We start from the raw sequence: 14,586 nt of genomic DNA, 5'->3' as shown, positions 1-14,586 counted from the left end.
AAAATACACCATTTTACCGGACAATTCAGGGCCGCACGCAGTAAAGACAGTGATGAACATTGCTGGCATATCCACATTGTCTAACTGGGTGTTACGTCTTGTCTTCCGCAGATACACCTTTCTCTCCCTACAAAACATACGGAAGGTCGTCCTCAGAAATTAAGTGTTGAATCGCAACTGGATAGGGTAGCAGCCCAGGTGAGCATCTTCTCACTGCAGCATAAAGAACAAACAGTTAAATAACAGACACACAAATACTACTCTATTGGTATCAGGGAATCAAATGACTAATTCTGAATAGAGGGAATACTTAAGGCTTGTCCTTATATGCATTCATTAAATGTAAATCTGAAGCAACAGTAAATGAATCCACTTGTGTCATATTCCATTTAAAATTGCTGAAAATGGAAGACTCTGGTAGATATAAATATTGATTTGTCTGGAATTCGCTGAGTATGTTTTAAATGAAAGCAAACTCATTTTTTGTTTTAATAGTTAGGATTCAGACACTGAGTAAGTGTCAGCTACAATAGTTCCATGAGGACTAAGTAGATGGAGCAAAAATAGATGGAGGCTGGATAAAGTAAAATTTTCAGTAAGAATATGTAAATTTTGACAGGAAGAGAAGGAATCTCATAAAATAATGAAGTTAATCTTTAATAAATTTTCACAGTGTAAAATTTCTTTCATACTTGGATAATATAAATTGACACATATATATCTACTTTAAAGTTACCTATAGGCCTTTTGGACATGCGGTCACTGCTACCATTGACTGTTTGGGAATTTTCATACCACCCTGTATACACCCTACTCAAACTTTGAGATCAGTGTTCTGAGAAAAACAGTTATCTTAAAGCCTGTTTGATAAATCTGGACAAACATGACAATGAATTATCTACACTGAAGAAACAGACTCATTTCTACATATTCATCAGATTTCCACATTTTAAAGATCAGTTTTCAGTTTAGTGTTTTCTTAGGTAAGGTTGGCATGTTTGACATTTCAAGAAGACACGTTACTAGAGACATTTCTTTTCTTTATATATTTAATAAAGTTATATCTCAACAACATTTGGATTTGAAGTTTTGCTTGAGCACTTACCCTTTTGGCAAAAGTGAAATATGAAATACTAGTACTAGACATGCATTCCTTTCATCCAGGCTTAAGAAAACATTTACAAAGTTGACAGATAACATTTATTAAAACATGTCATACAAAAGAGGGGCATGGGACTCTTCTATAAGAAGAAAATATTGAACAGTAACATTAAATTAATTAAAACCATGCTGTACAATCAGGACAGCAATATTTATAGACAAAACTATCCAACCTCTGCAATACAGGCATAACATCTCACAAAATATCAAGATATGCAATTTTACTGTTATAAATGACTTGTTTAGATTAAAAACTTATAGCTCATTAAAGAAGATTCACTTGACTTGCATAAACAGTTACATTTCTGGAAGAAATTATGGAACCTCATGGAAAACAAAAGAGGAGCAGCAACTGACAGACACGCTTCAAGCAAAATCAGAACTTACAATTTAATCACATTAAAAAGCATACCATTTTCTTTTCCAGCATCTTCCCGTAGGGCACTGACAGTTTACAGCTTACTGCTAAAGAACTCTAGCTATGCAATTAAACATTTAACTGGCAAAAATAGCAACTTTCCCTTTGTTGTTTTGAGAAAGCTTCTAATTCTGTTAAATCAAAGCAACAAACTCAATATAGTGCTGCACGCTCTCATGATTCAGCAACAGGTCATATTACTGGCACTAGCACAAAAATGTTGAGATTACAAGATCTGAAGTGTCTCCATTCTTTCAGGCTCAACAGTACAAGGATGTCAAGTACTGAATTTACAATAAGGATACTCAATATTATCAGCCTTTGATCACCCCTCACCCCTTGCTTCTGATATAGGACAAAATTTCTTAATGCCAGAAACACCTTGGACAAAAAGGGTTAAGACCAAAATTTTACCAACAGTACCTTCTAGAGTCTACCTGCTCATCTATAAAAGAAAGACAGCTGCAGCATGCAACTGCTATGTTAAAACAAAACACAACCCAAAACAGTAGTGTATGAAATAGGAACCTTTTCCCTCCAAAAGGTCAGATAAACTCCTAAACAGAGATCCTAACCCTGCTAAGAAGAGTTAAAATTTCTTAGTATTGCAATTAGATTTCATAGTAATGAACACCTTAATTACAGAATAGAATGAAAATAAACTTAGCTGCAGTATCATTAAATGTTTTTACCACTGATAGGCCAATGAGTGGCTTCACAGTAACAGGAAGTTCTGAAAGCCTCTGATGTGTACAATGATTCTCACTTTTAGAAAAGATTCCATTTGCTACAGCCAACAGCAGAGGCAGAGGATGTTAATCATAAAAATGCATACAAGTTTCTAAGTATATCATTACAGGTGATCAAACTCAAGGGGAGATGAATGAAATTTACTCATATACACAGGGATTCATATATATTTTATACATTTTACATTATATATATATATATATATATATATATATGGATCACTTCTCTCCACAAACAAGAAATAATTTTTTGTATCTTGAACAAGTCCACTCCATCAGTAATGCTTAAAGCTTGACAGAAGCTGAACCTACATTTTGTGTTCTTAGTTTACTGTGTACAGCTGCACTGTGCATAAACTGCAGGGTTTCAGTAGCAAGGGGCTACAAGGGTAACCTATTCAGAGGAGGTCATAAACTGCCCTATGCCAGTCAAAATAGGTTCTAGTTAGCTTTGAAACCAATGTAAACAACCCATTGCATGCTAAAACTTCAACTAGAAGAGCACATGGGAACTCTGCTTCAACATGTAAGGAGCAGCAGCTGTTAGTGGGAGATGTAGTGAGACACATAAGGAGATGTTCTTTGGAAAACATGTTTGGAGAGACAAGGAGAAATGGAGGAGATGCTCTTGGGAACACATATGGAGGAAACATTGTTGAGGACCTGAATGCAGAGACACACGTGGAGGGAGATGCTCCATGCCAGAGGAGGTGCACCTCTGAGGGAAACGTGGCCCTTGCACAAACCATGCACTTCTGAAGTGACTGAATCCTTTAGGAGACCCATGCCAGAGCAGGTACACTCCTGAAGACTGTAGACCATGGAAAAGCCACACGGGAGCAGTGACAGTGAAGCACGAAGCAGCACAAGAGACCAATACACATATGATGCCAACCTCCCGTGCCACCTGTCACCTCACCAAGGAATTGTGATGGACTGAATGTAGCCCCTGGTAAACATATCGAAAATCAAGACCAGGAAAGGGGAAATAAAGGTGTTTGACTTAAGCTGAGCCTTGGGGAAGGAGGAGAAAAGGTGTTTCCTCTAGTGTTTAGTCGTACTTTTTTTCATTTTCTCAGTACCTAAATTGATGATTGTAAGTTTAACTGACAATAAATTAAATTCAGTAAAAATATCCCAAATTGAGACTGTTTTGCCTGCAATAACAGGTCATGAAAAAGTTAGGATTTTAGAAAAATATCTCAAACTTCCCTTAAATCATCACACACTCAATTAGATTATGAAATTAGATAAGATTGTCATAATCTAATATTTCCTGTGATCAATAGGTTTCATATGGATTAACATCAGAGAGCCAGGTGCTAGAAAAATATCAGTGGAGCAACACTGTTGGACTTCCAAGACAATGTCATAATTCTGAGTAAAACAATAACAGGCCAATATGAAAAAGTTACTATTCATAATAAGTGACTAAAAAGGATATGGTTCTATAATATGATCTACTGCACCTGTATAAAACCTTTAAAGTGTCTCGCTCATTACATTTTATTTTAAAGCTTTATTTCAGAGTAATCTAACTGCAATTAGGGGTAATGTTTAACTTTCAAATGTCCCGTATAAAAGTCACTCCAAGCTGGTAAAAGAAATGGTTTTGCTAGCAGCTCTGTAGGATGGTCTGGTTTTAATGGAAATAACTTTCTACTTGACCATGGTTCTCAGCCTGGGATTTCAGACCAGCCTTTTTTTTTTTTTTTTTTTTTTTTTTTTATGATTAAACAGGAAGAGGCACCTTTAACCTTTTTTATGCAACACTGGTGTCACAACTTGAAAGGGGTTGAGAAACAATGTAATACATGAGATCATTCTTGGAATGAGCATGAGAATACCCTCCTCAAATGTAATGATGATACTTGCAGAAATGACACCCTGCATGTGGTAAGGCCTTGGAGAATGGAAAAATAGGGCCAGTGAGAGTAGAACTCTTTTCTCTACGCTCGTGTAAACACGCAAGCATTGTAAGTATTAATATTAAGACAGTGTTAGCAGTGTGGAAACAAACCATAAAGGGAATATCATTTCTAAGTTTAAAAAACATACGTATAAAGATTTTTTTTAAATACAAAGTGCTTCTATACATTAAGCAGGTTACAGTGTTAGTGAGCAAATCCCTGTTTAGTTACCTTGATTACAAGGGTTATACATGGCCACCATGCTATATTGTAGAGTTCAATCAAGTGCTAAGAATAGGAACTCCTTGGTGTGAACCATTCATGCCCATTGCCAGCAATGGTTTCATCACATTTGGGAATACCTGTTTTAACAAAATACCATATGAAAAATATCTGAAGCCTCAAAAGATTAAGAGTGAAGAATCTCTAAAAAAAATAAAATAAAATTTGTAAGTAAAATGTCAGGGAAAAAAAGTTACAGTAATTACAGCTCACTGAGTAATAAACCCCAGCTCACACCAGACATTCACGTTCAGGATAGTTTGGTTGTATCTTTTTCAAATGGGAGTTCAAAAAAGCATTCAACTCAGATTTATCTTCTGTGTGGTTCTGCTTCAACATACAGGGTCATCTTTATTTGTTTGTTTGTTTTTGTTTAAGTATGTTACTCTGCAGACTGCAGCATCTAATATGTACATTGGGGCCATACAGGCTTAGAAAGACTTCGATGCTGGTTAACATTTTAACCATGTGTTACCAGCACATTACTTGAACATCATCCCTTTAATTATAGTCAATGCATGTTCTAAAGGCTCTTTCCCTTTTACACTAGGTTTCAGTAAGCTACAAGTAAGGGTTAACTGCTTTTGCATAGGAAAGCACTAAGCTTTCAACCCCTAAATGCTATTGCCTCCTTTATAGCTGATGCCTTCACTCTACCTGCAGAGCTGGCAGCATCTCTCAAAATTACAAACACTCCTCCATCTCTCCAGTAATGAGAGACCAGCATACAGATCCTGAACCCAATAGAGCACAGTGCCACTTTCTCAGCAAAAATCCAGACTTAAGACATGATCACATTCTGCAGTACCATTAATGGATCCAAATATTATGCTTTCCACTTTTTTTTTTGACAAGCAGTTTCATTCAAAGAGGCAAACAATTCTGGCTGCTTGTGATCACATGTAACTAGTCACAGTAGTTCAGTACCAAAAATCTGTATTGTAGCTCATAATGTTCAAACAGTAAAGAATTAAATGTATAAATACCTATCAATGACTAAATCATTTCCCTAAAGTGGTTTCTAAAACTACATAGAAGTTCTTAAACAAGTCTTAGTACCAAAAAAAAAGGTCAAACTGTAAATATACAGAGTTTGGTACTTGCTACTGCAATAAGCCATAAAAAACTGAACATAAGACTACAGTTAAAAGGTTTGAGTGTTTTGGATAAGATCCAAATATTACATCTTCCTTTAAATTTTTTTTGACAATACATACTACACACACTAAAAGCTCTCATAATATAGCAATCAAAATTGAGAGTCAAACCAAGAGTCATATAGCATTAGGCCCTAGAGGAGCAAAGACAAATTACGTTTAAAATAGTTTTAAGTTTATATAGTGCTCAACTATAGTTAAGTGCTTTACAGACTTTTTAAATAGAAAAAAACCCACAAAATTAGACAACTAGATGTTTTACTAAAGATGGATTTAAAAAAAGCAAAGACAGATAAAGAAAAGCCAAACTAGCCTTAATATAGCCTTTCATTAAGCAATACAATAAGGGCTATTTAATAAAGCATGTTAAGCATGTTGGCAGTCTCCAGACTGAGGTGGAATTATATATATTTTCTTTCCTCCATTAAAACATGAATCACACAAATTTTATTAACAGATAGTCCACATAACCCAGTGTGGTCATCCTCGTGGTTCTCTTTCCTGTTAAGGCTACCTGAACATCTGCTTTATGCAAATATTTGCAGAGTTTGGGTCAGTTTAGAATTGGGGTTTACTGTGAATATACAAGACTTAGAAAAACAATGGGGCTTCTGAACAGTGCCACAAAGGCAATCAGCAACCAAGACCTTACAGACCTCATCTGGTAAGCTTCTTTCAGATTAATCATTTGCACTTCACACATCTAACAAACTTGCAGCAATACTATAGAAAATAAAAAATGGTTTGGTCTGCTCATACCAGCATAATCATTAGAACTTTTTTTGAGAATTTAAGTTTCACAATAGCAAGTACCAGACGCTATTTGCATAATTAGTTTATTTTGCTTACTCTACTAAACAAATGTAAGCACTGATGTTTTAGTTCATCTCAGTAGTACTTTGCTCAGCTTTAGAAGCTTGATATGATTTGGTGCAAGAAGTTACATGCCGGTGAAAACTGTCCCGCCACATAAATCTTTTCCCACAGATGTTACACTCATACGGTTTTATGCCTGTATGAATTTTCATATGGCCAACAAGATGGTGTTTCATTTTGAATTTCTTACCACAGACACCACAGCCATAAGGTCGAAGACCAAGATGCATACTCATATGCCGATCTCGCTGACTCTTGTGTGTAAAGCTTTTACCACACTGACAAGGATACAGCTTATCAGCATGTGAGAATCCAGTAAGGGATGTTTCTTCTTTAATTCCTGTAGCCATTTCAATACCTTCACCATAACCTGCTGCTATCATAAGATCCTGTCTGTGAGCACTTAAATTTCCATCTGCCCTTTCACCAGAAAATTCTTCCATAGAAGAGCCATAGAAGTCAACTTGCTCATCATAATTACTTTCATCTGCCTGCTCATCAAATTCTGCTTCCATCTTTTTGTCACCTATATGAAAATCTTCAACACCTGATGACTGGATGGAATGATCTGCCTGAATGGCATTCATGGATTCAGAAACTTGGTGTTCATCATATGGATTATCAACACCTTCACAGTCCTGTTCAAATCTTTCTGGTTTCACATGGATCCATCGCTTGTGAGACATAATGCTGGGTTTGCTATATATAGGTCTTGTATACTGATACTCTGCACTATCACTAGTCCCTTCTTCACCATCCTGACTTGTCATTCCTGTGCTGAGTCTATCATGTTCTGTTGAAGAATTACTGGGAAGGTACTCATGTTCTGTTAGTTGACATGACAGTTCGTCTTTAGAGCTTTCTTCTTCATTTTCACCATCTCTCAGCTCTTGCACTTTGTGGAATTCCGTCTGTCCTCCAGAGCCAAGTTCAAAGGTTTCAACAAGGCCATTGTAACTACTACTACTTGGGGACTGATGATCACTGCCATGGTTCATCTTCTGACAGAGAACTGTCGGGTTCCCCTCTAGCACTTCAGTGCACTTATCTACTACATGCCACATCTGAAGAAAACTTGCTGCTGTCAAATAACTCACAATTTCTGGAGCAGGCATAACCAACCGACCCGTATAGGTAGATAGAAGAATGTTTTCAAATACTCTTGGATTCATCACATCAGGCAGGACTATTCGTCTGCTATTTTTCAGAAGCACCTGATCACAGAAGTAAGGTGAACTGGCAGCAAGAACAGCTTTATGGGCTCTGAAGAGATGGCCCTGAACTACAATGGACACATCACATAATTGTCCTTGCTGGCGCTGCTGGTTTAACTTCTGCAAAATGGTGCTAGAAAAATCTGGAAATTCCACTCGAAAAGAGCTTGATCCAGACTCCATTTCATTACAAATCTAGTGTTGTGCTGCAAGAGAAAAAGAACAGAAAGATCAGAAATTCTGCTCAGTAAAGTTTAGTCTTTCCAATTGCTTATATTGGAATTTTTCCTTTAAGGAATAACATTTAATATGGAACTTGACCCAGAACTTTTGAAAACCTGGGTCACTGACCTATTTTTACCCCTCCCCACCCCCAACTTAATCTTTCTCCTTTTTGAAAGTCATATTAAGGGCATAAATTGCCTTGGCAGCAGATTTTGCTGCATTTCTTCTATCCACAAGCACTCATCATCTATAGCAGAAGTTATGGACAGATTTACCTAACTGATAGAATGATTACTCAAGCATGAGTTTAGGATAACAAAAAAATTGTTTGATGAAATATTAGCAGTAGAGTTAACTGCAGGATGTCCCAGAGTTTATAACATGTATGAAAGATTCTACATTTCAACTGCCAAAGAAATCATCTCATTAATCCCCCAGTAAAGACTGACTGTACCCTTATGAAATGTTCCACTTCAAACAGTTTTCAAAAGTCAACACATCAATTCTTTCAACGATAAAGGCAGCATAAAGTCCTAATGAGAATGACACTTATGACTCTTGCAGGGGTATTTCTCTGTCATTTTATTAACTGAAAGAGCAACATCTGTACAGTTGGAATACTACAATCCAATTCTTTACTCCTGAGCTTTTTCGGATGTTATCACAAGATTCCTAAACTCAACATTTTAAATTCAGTAGGGTTCTTCTGAAAAGGGAAGTGCTGTGCAGAACTTTTTGCATATATACTTTGTATATGCACAACAATGCAAAAAAAAAAATAGATGCTAGAAGCTCAGCTAATGCTCACAAATTTTAATGTTCGTATTCACATGATCCAGTTGACTTACTATAAAGTTGATGCAACTACGAAAGATCAATGTTAAATATTTGAAAAAGTTAAATTTCTGTGATTTTTCAACTACATAATGTGGAAATTGAATAAAATAGAACTCTAAAAGCCATAGAGTAATGTGCAGCTTTCCTCCGTCAAGTTCTGCTCAAATAGTAAGTAAGGAAGTGTCAAAATTTTAACAGACAGGGCTGCACACCTTAGAGACAATAACTGGAAAGCTAGCAGACAGTGCACACCTACATAATTTTAAGTATTTTTTTGAATATTGTGCAAAATTAGAAACTGAATTACAAACAGTTGCAGGACTCTAAAATTGAAGTGGCTCTATGAAAATATAAATCCTTGCTACAGATAACATGCACAGTGACTGTAGTCCTTTCTATACAGTTACATAACTGTCAGGGGAAAACTGTTCACTGGTGCACTGTGTTAAGATGCCAGAATTTGGCACAAATGCATGGTTGCTAAGTGCAGAAGACGACAACAATGTTTGCATACAAAATACAGACTGCACAGGAGCGATTATGTAAATCACCCAAAGTTTAAACAACAGCTCATAGTTGCATAATCCCTTCCTGACTGTTCTGATCTGTCTTAACTCTCACACTTTACACCTTTCTCCTCCCTCAAAAAAAAAAAAAAAAAAAAAAAAGAAGAAAAAAACCCCACCACCCTCAGTATTTCTTCTCCAAGATTTGAGAGTTAGAAAAGGAAAATAAGGAAGTAAATGGAGCATAGGTGAAGAGAGATTACTTGTTATCTTCTTAGACACAGGTGAATATGATTTCTACAGAAAAGAGAGCATAAGGGTCAGAAAGCTGTAAAAACCTTTCAAGAAATACAGAACCAGATTCCTTGTAAACACTGTAACAGGCATCTTCTACAGAACTGAGGAAGAAGCTTTTAAATTTCTTTGTAATTCTTCACTAAAAGTATGGAGTCAATTCTACCCTTTTGTGTAGGTCTCTGAAGAAAACAGACTGGGAATAATAACCTGTCATTTATGTAATCCAGTTTTAACTATAAATAATGACAGTAAGCAAAAAAGGTAACTTTTTGAAAAGATTAAAAAAAAAATCTTTCCTCAAACCTTGCACTAGTTTGCAGCACTGGGTGGTGGGAGGAACTAGAAGTTCAGAATAACTCTCCTACTGACGAGGACAATGACAGCCAAATGACTAAGAATTTTGTAACCCAAGTGCCATAACTGGCTATGCACAATCACATTTGCTTTTACATTTTGATAAATTGTTACAGTTTGAAATGATACTTCACAGATGCCTGGCCAAACCTCAAAACCTTCTGACATGGTCTGTCAAGGCTTCAGAGGTGTTTGGCAAATACCTGGGGATCCTCAAATCTAAAATAAAAAGCACTCACAGGTGTAGTGATTTTCTGTTGTTGTTATTGTTGATGTTGATTTTTTTTAAATACTCAACAGCACAAGGTAGTTTGCCTGCAAATACTGCCTCACGTAAATCAGGGGGGCGGAGTTACATTCTGCTAGGAAAATCATCAAGTCACATTGACTGAAAAGAAAATGGCCTGAAATTTGCAAATCTAGAGTAGCATTACTTTCAGGTGCGTTGACTAACAGTGTTAGGAAAGAGGAAAGCCCTTTACATCACAAAGCATTCTACCCCAAAGAGCCCTGGCCTTCAGCCTTCACAGCTTGCTTTAAGTATTAGATAAGCTAGAAACGGTTATGCATATATCCTTGAACAAACTGCTTAAGATGCATTCCTAAAAGTGTCTGCAAATCTCCACAAGAAGGTGCCAAATTGAAAATAGCACATTTTACCTCTTAAAAAGAAAAGTCTAGAAACAGTATGAAATTCACCAGAAGTTAATTACCACAAACTGTCATAACTCAAGGACAAATGTGGAATTTTTACTGAATATTGCTGTACTTGTAATCTAGCTGCATTTTAGCTAGTCTGAGAGCAATTTGTCTGACAGCAAATATAAGCTGTTCACCAATCTTATTGGTTCTTGATTTAGTAAATCTAACAGAATATTTAAAATACCAGCTTTTAAAATGATTTCCTTGGAAAGGAAGCTCTCTGAAAGACCTGCAGTTAAACTGATCTTCTCAAAATTGTGACATGTGTAACAGCAGTAGAAAGTATTCATACCTTTAAATTTACCAGTTGGTTTAGCCTTTCATTTTCAGCATGCCTCATTTTTTCCTCAAAGCATCAGTCCTTCTATATAACTGTAACACCAATCCACTTCAAGAAACCAAACCAGCTGCTGACAGAATACTGTCAGCACTAGTGTTATGCTTTTTTTCCACTTTGCTTAAAGTAATTCAAAGTAAGTTGTACTGAAGTACATTTCTTCAGCATAATAAAGCCACCTAATACACAGTGCACATTACAAAATATTTATTTTTAAAACTCCCAATTTTGATATGTAAATAGATAGAAAAATTATTTCAGAATATCCTCAGATATAAGAATCTGTTTTTCAATACTTGCCTACAATTAAAACACTCAGCATACAATACACTACAATATATTCAACTGAAATTTAAATTTGCATGTCTATACACCTAGCAATGCTACACCTGAACTGCCATCCTTCAGAAAGGACACAGCTTAGTCCTGAAACAAACATGGTTTGAAAAGAACTTTTAATCACCACTGAAACAACTCCAGCAGTGACCAGAGTTGACATTATATATAACACATACACATGAAAAGCAAAGCCATTTAAACACACATATGATACTTTTAATTAGTAAGGCCACATATTTGAAGAACACTTCTTTTTTTTTCTACCACAGAAGTTTTACTTTTTCCTTTCACAATCTGTTCTGTTTCTGGTTTTTCTTTACTCCACATCATAAAGAACAAAGTTTTCTTATTTTAACCCACACCAAGTTTTTAATCTCCATGCTGGAACGCTCAGAGTGAAACACCCAAGGCAGACATCATGGGTGTAAAATTAAAGTTACTTTAAAGAGAGCAGTACGCGGCTGCCTGAGCTCTCCGCACACAAAGCCTCCTGAGGGGCTTGGAGTTTTTACTCCTGCCGCGACTCTTCCACATCAGCGGTAGCGCGTCCCGGCAGGTCCCCGCCCGCAGGCCCCACAGGCCCCGCGCCCGCCCCGCCGCTCACGGGCCCGGCGGAGGCGCTAGGGCCGCGCTCGGAGCTCTTGGCCTCAGAGTAGGCCCTCGGAGCCCAGGCCGCGGCGGCCTCTCACCTGTGGGCCTCAGCGTCCCTCGCATAGCGGGCTGCGGCCCGGCTCCAGGCGCGGCGCCACCACCGCAGCTTCCCTGCCGCCGCTCGGCCCACGCCGGAAACTGCCCTCCGGCGCAGCGCTTCCGTATCCGGGTCCCGCAGCGGCCGGCCGCGCCCCTTCCTGCCCGGGCCGGTGGAGCGGCGGGGCGGGCGCGGCGGGCCCCGCCCTGGCGGCGGCGGCGGCGGCGGCGGCGCGGAGCGCTCTGCCGGCCCTGCGGGAGCGTTAACGAAGTCAAGTCTAAGCTGAGATTCGGTAGCGATAACCGGGGAGCGCTGTAATTCCGACAGTTTCTGAGCAGTTGGTAGCGTGGCGGTAGGGCGGAGGCTGACGCGCGCCGCGCGGACCTGCGTGCCTCCGGAGCCGTGCGGGATGTCAGCTTTCGGGAACGGGGGTCTTTGAGGTGCTTTGTTGCTGTTTCGTCGGAAACAGACACGCTCCCGCAAGGCGTCGGAGCGGGACGAACGCAATCTTAGGCCTTGAACATGAGTTAAGAAAGTATCAGATCGGAGCAGAACAGTAATCTTCTCAGTCCATCATCTTTTTCTTTACATTGACAAGTTAACGTGTTTCAGGGGAAAGAGTAACAAATGCTAATATGAAATTTTGTAAGAATTTTCACACAAGAAAAGTTTGTTTTTGCCACATTGTTCGTGGTCCCCATATGCCCTGAGGCATTATGTTTATGGCCAAAAAAATCACACCTTTTTTTTTAAGTCACAACTTTTTCCTACAACACTTTCTGTACTTTCTGTAGTTTTGTGCTGTGGTAATTGCCCGTAAATATAAAGAAGGAATGAATCCCATAATGTCTCTTCCTTACTTTCCAAGTACCTGACACTCACACTCCACAAATCAGTTTCTCTGAATTATTTTGGCAGTCTTCTTTGTGATGTCGTGATTGTATAGAGCCAGGAATCATTCAGCAAGAGGTCCATGTGTGGAAATGCAGCACTAGATGAATATATAACAACCACTGTTGTAATGAAATCACTGTTAATAAATTGTCCTGTTTGTGTAAGAGGTTAATGTTTCTGTATTCCCAGTTGGGATCCCATTTATCCCATCTCCATTGGCAATGGAGAAATGACTTTTTTGGCCAGTTCTCTCTCCAGTGTTATGTATGAAATACATAAAGATGGACAGATGTGATATGTCTTGGAAAAGTGTATCCCTTTATAGGTTTTCCCTTGCAAGATTATTTTTATAATTCTTTTAATGCTGAGAATAGCTGAATTAAGGAAATGAGTGGCTCAGGAGCTGCTCCCAAAGCATAGTGTTGATGCTATATGGGCCATGAGAACAAAGTCTTAGAGCTGAGTCAAATTTCTAGTCTCTAGGAAACCAGGTAAAAGCTGTAAAAATGATCTGAGAGAGTTGTGGCAGCAGCTGCTCTGTTCATTTTGAATCCCTTAGTGGTCAAAACCAGCAGATGTCCCTGATATTATCTCCCAAGGTTCAGTTTTCTTGCCCAACTGGTAAATATAGAAGAGAAAGATAAGGAACAAAAAGCATCTAAGCTAGAAGGCAAAATACTGTAGAATATCATGTAAGAGTCAAGCCAAAATGAGAATAATGTCATGTTTTGCATTTAGCTCTGCAGATGTCTGTGGGAGTGTTGTGTCAGCAGCAGCATAAATGTGCACAAGAGGTGTAAGGGAAGTGCGTGTTGCTTTGTTTGCCCAGTGACAGCATTCCTGGATTCTCTGAATAGACTGTCAACACTCTTATCAGTGTCATTAGCTTAAAAGGTACAGTTGCTTTTGCACTTTGGGAAAATTGGTGTTTGATCCAATATTGGATGTGTAACTGAGTAGTATTTTGAAGGAAATAGTAAGTCAAAGTGGTAGACTGGGCAAAAAGGTAACTTCTGTCATCAGTTCAGTGAATGTTCATCTTGGAGCTTTAACAAATAAGGGAAAGCAGATTCACATAGCTTTATTCTAAGTAAAAAGAAAGGAGAGAATACTTCCTGATACGTGATGGGAAGGAGCTTTAATTTAATACTGAGAAATAAACATTCCATTTGATTGTTAAAGTCAATTTTTTTGTTTTAACTGAAGTTTAGACAGGAACATGCCATCGCATATTACTCTTCTTCACTACTTAGCATGTAGTGAAGTATGGATCCATTTTCTTTGGAGTCTGGAAAAAGTTTGTTTGGTGATGGAAGCAATATAAAGGGCCATAGTAACTCTCATCCTCCAATAATATTTCTGGTTTTGTCTTGGTATTAAGGTGCATTGTCATATAAATCTATGTAAGAATTGTTCAACCTGTACTGTTAGAATTCAGAGGTAGTGATAGAAAGCCAGCATTTACTTCCTACTAGCTGCTTTATACTACATTTTAAAGAATATCCATTCAGTGTACTGTGTTTAATTTCTTATATTACCCACAGTATATATCTACTGAATTTAGACCTGAATGAGAACTAGCTTTAAATTAAAATAATCAGAGGGTTGAGTTTCTGCAATTCATTGCTAGCTGAACATGA

General features: G+C 38.0%; 1 protein-coding gene across 3 annotated transcripts; it reads right to left on the bottom strand.

Moving 5' to 3' along the window:
• Positions 1-101: 101 nt before the first annotated feature.
• Positions 102-12,143, bottom strand: ZBTB43 (zinc finger and BTB domain containing 43). Of its 3 annotated transcripts, XM_062591148.1 has the most exons (3): positions 11,579-11,715; positions 6,744-7,973; positions 102-213 (listed from the first exon to the last, which is right to left on the bottom strand). In XM_062591148.1, exons 2-3 carry the CDS (start codon positions 7,948-7,950, stop codon positions 128-130), a joined length of 1,293 nt encoding a protein of 430 aa, XP_062447132.1. In that variant the 5' UTR covers positions 7,951-7,973; positions 11,579-11,715; the 3' UTR covers positions 102-127. The 3 variants fall into 3 exon arrangements, with proteins under 3 accessions (XP_062447132.1, XP_062447131.1, XP_062447130.1); XM_062591147.1 differs by lacking the exons at positions 102-213; positions 11,579-11,715 and adding an exon at positions 12,054-12,143 and having other exon boundaries at positions 5,918-7,973; XM_062591146.1 differs by lacking the exon at positions 102-213 and having other exon boundaries at positions 5,918-7,973.
• Between the last annotated feature and the right edge of the window lie 2,443 nt (positions 12,144-14,586).

This window comes from Rhea pennata, chromosome 18 (genome assembly GCF_028389875.1).
Source record: "Rhea pennata isolate bPtePen1 chromosome 18, bPtePen1.pri, whole genome shotgun sequence".
NCBI lineage: Eukaryota > Metazoa > Chordata > Aves > Rheiformes > Rheidae > Rhea > Rhea pennata.
The sequence above is the reverse complement of the archived record's forward strand: the minus strand, read 5'-3'. Positions and strand labels throughout refer to the sequence as shown.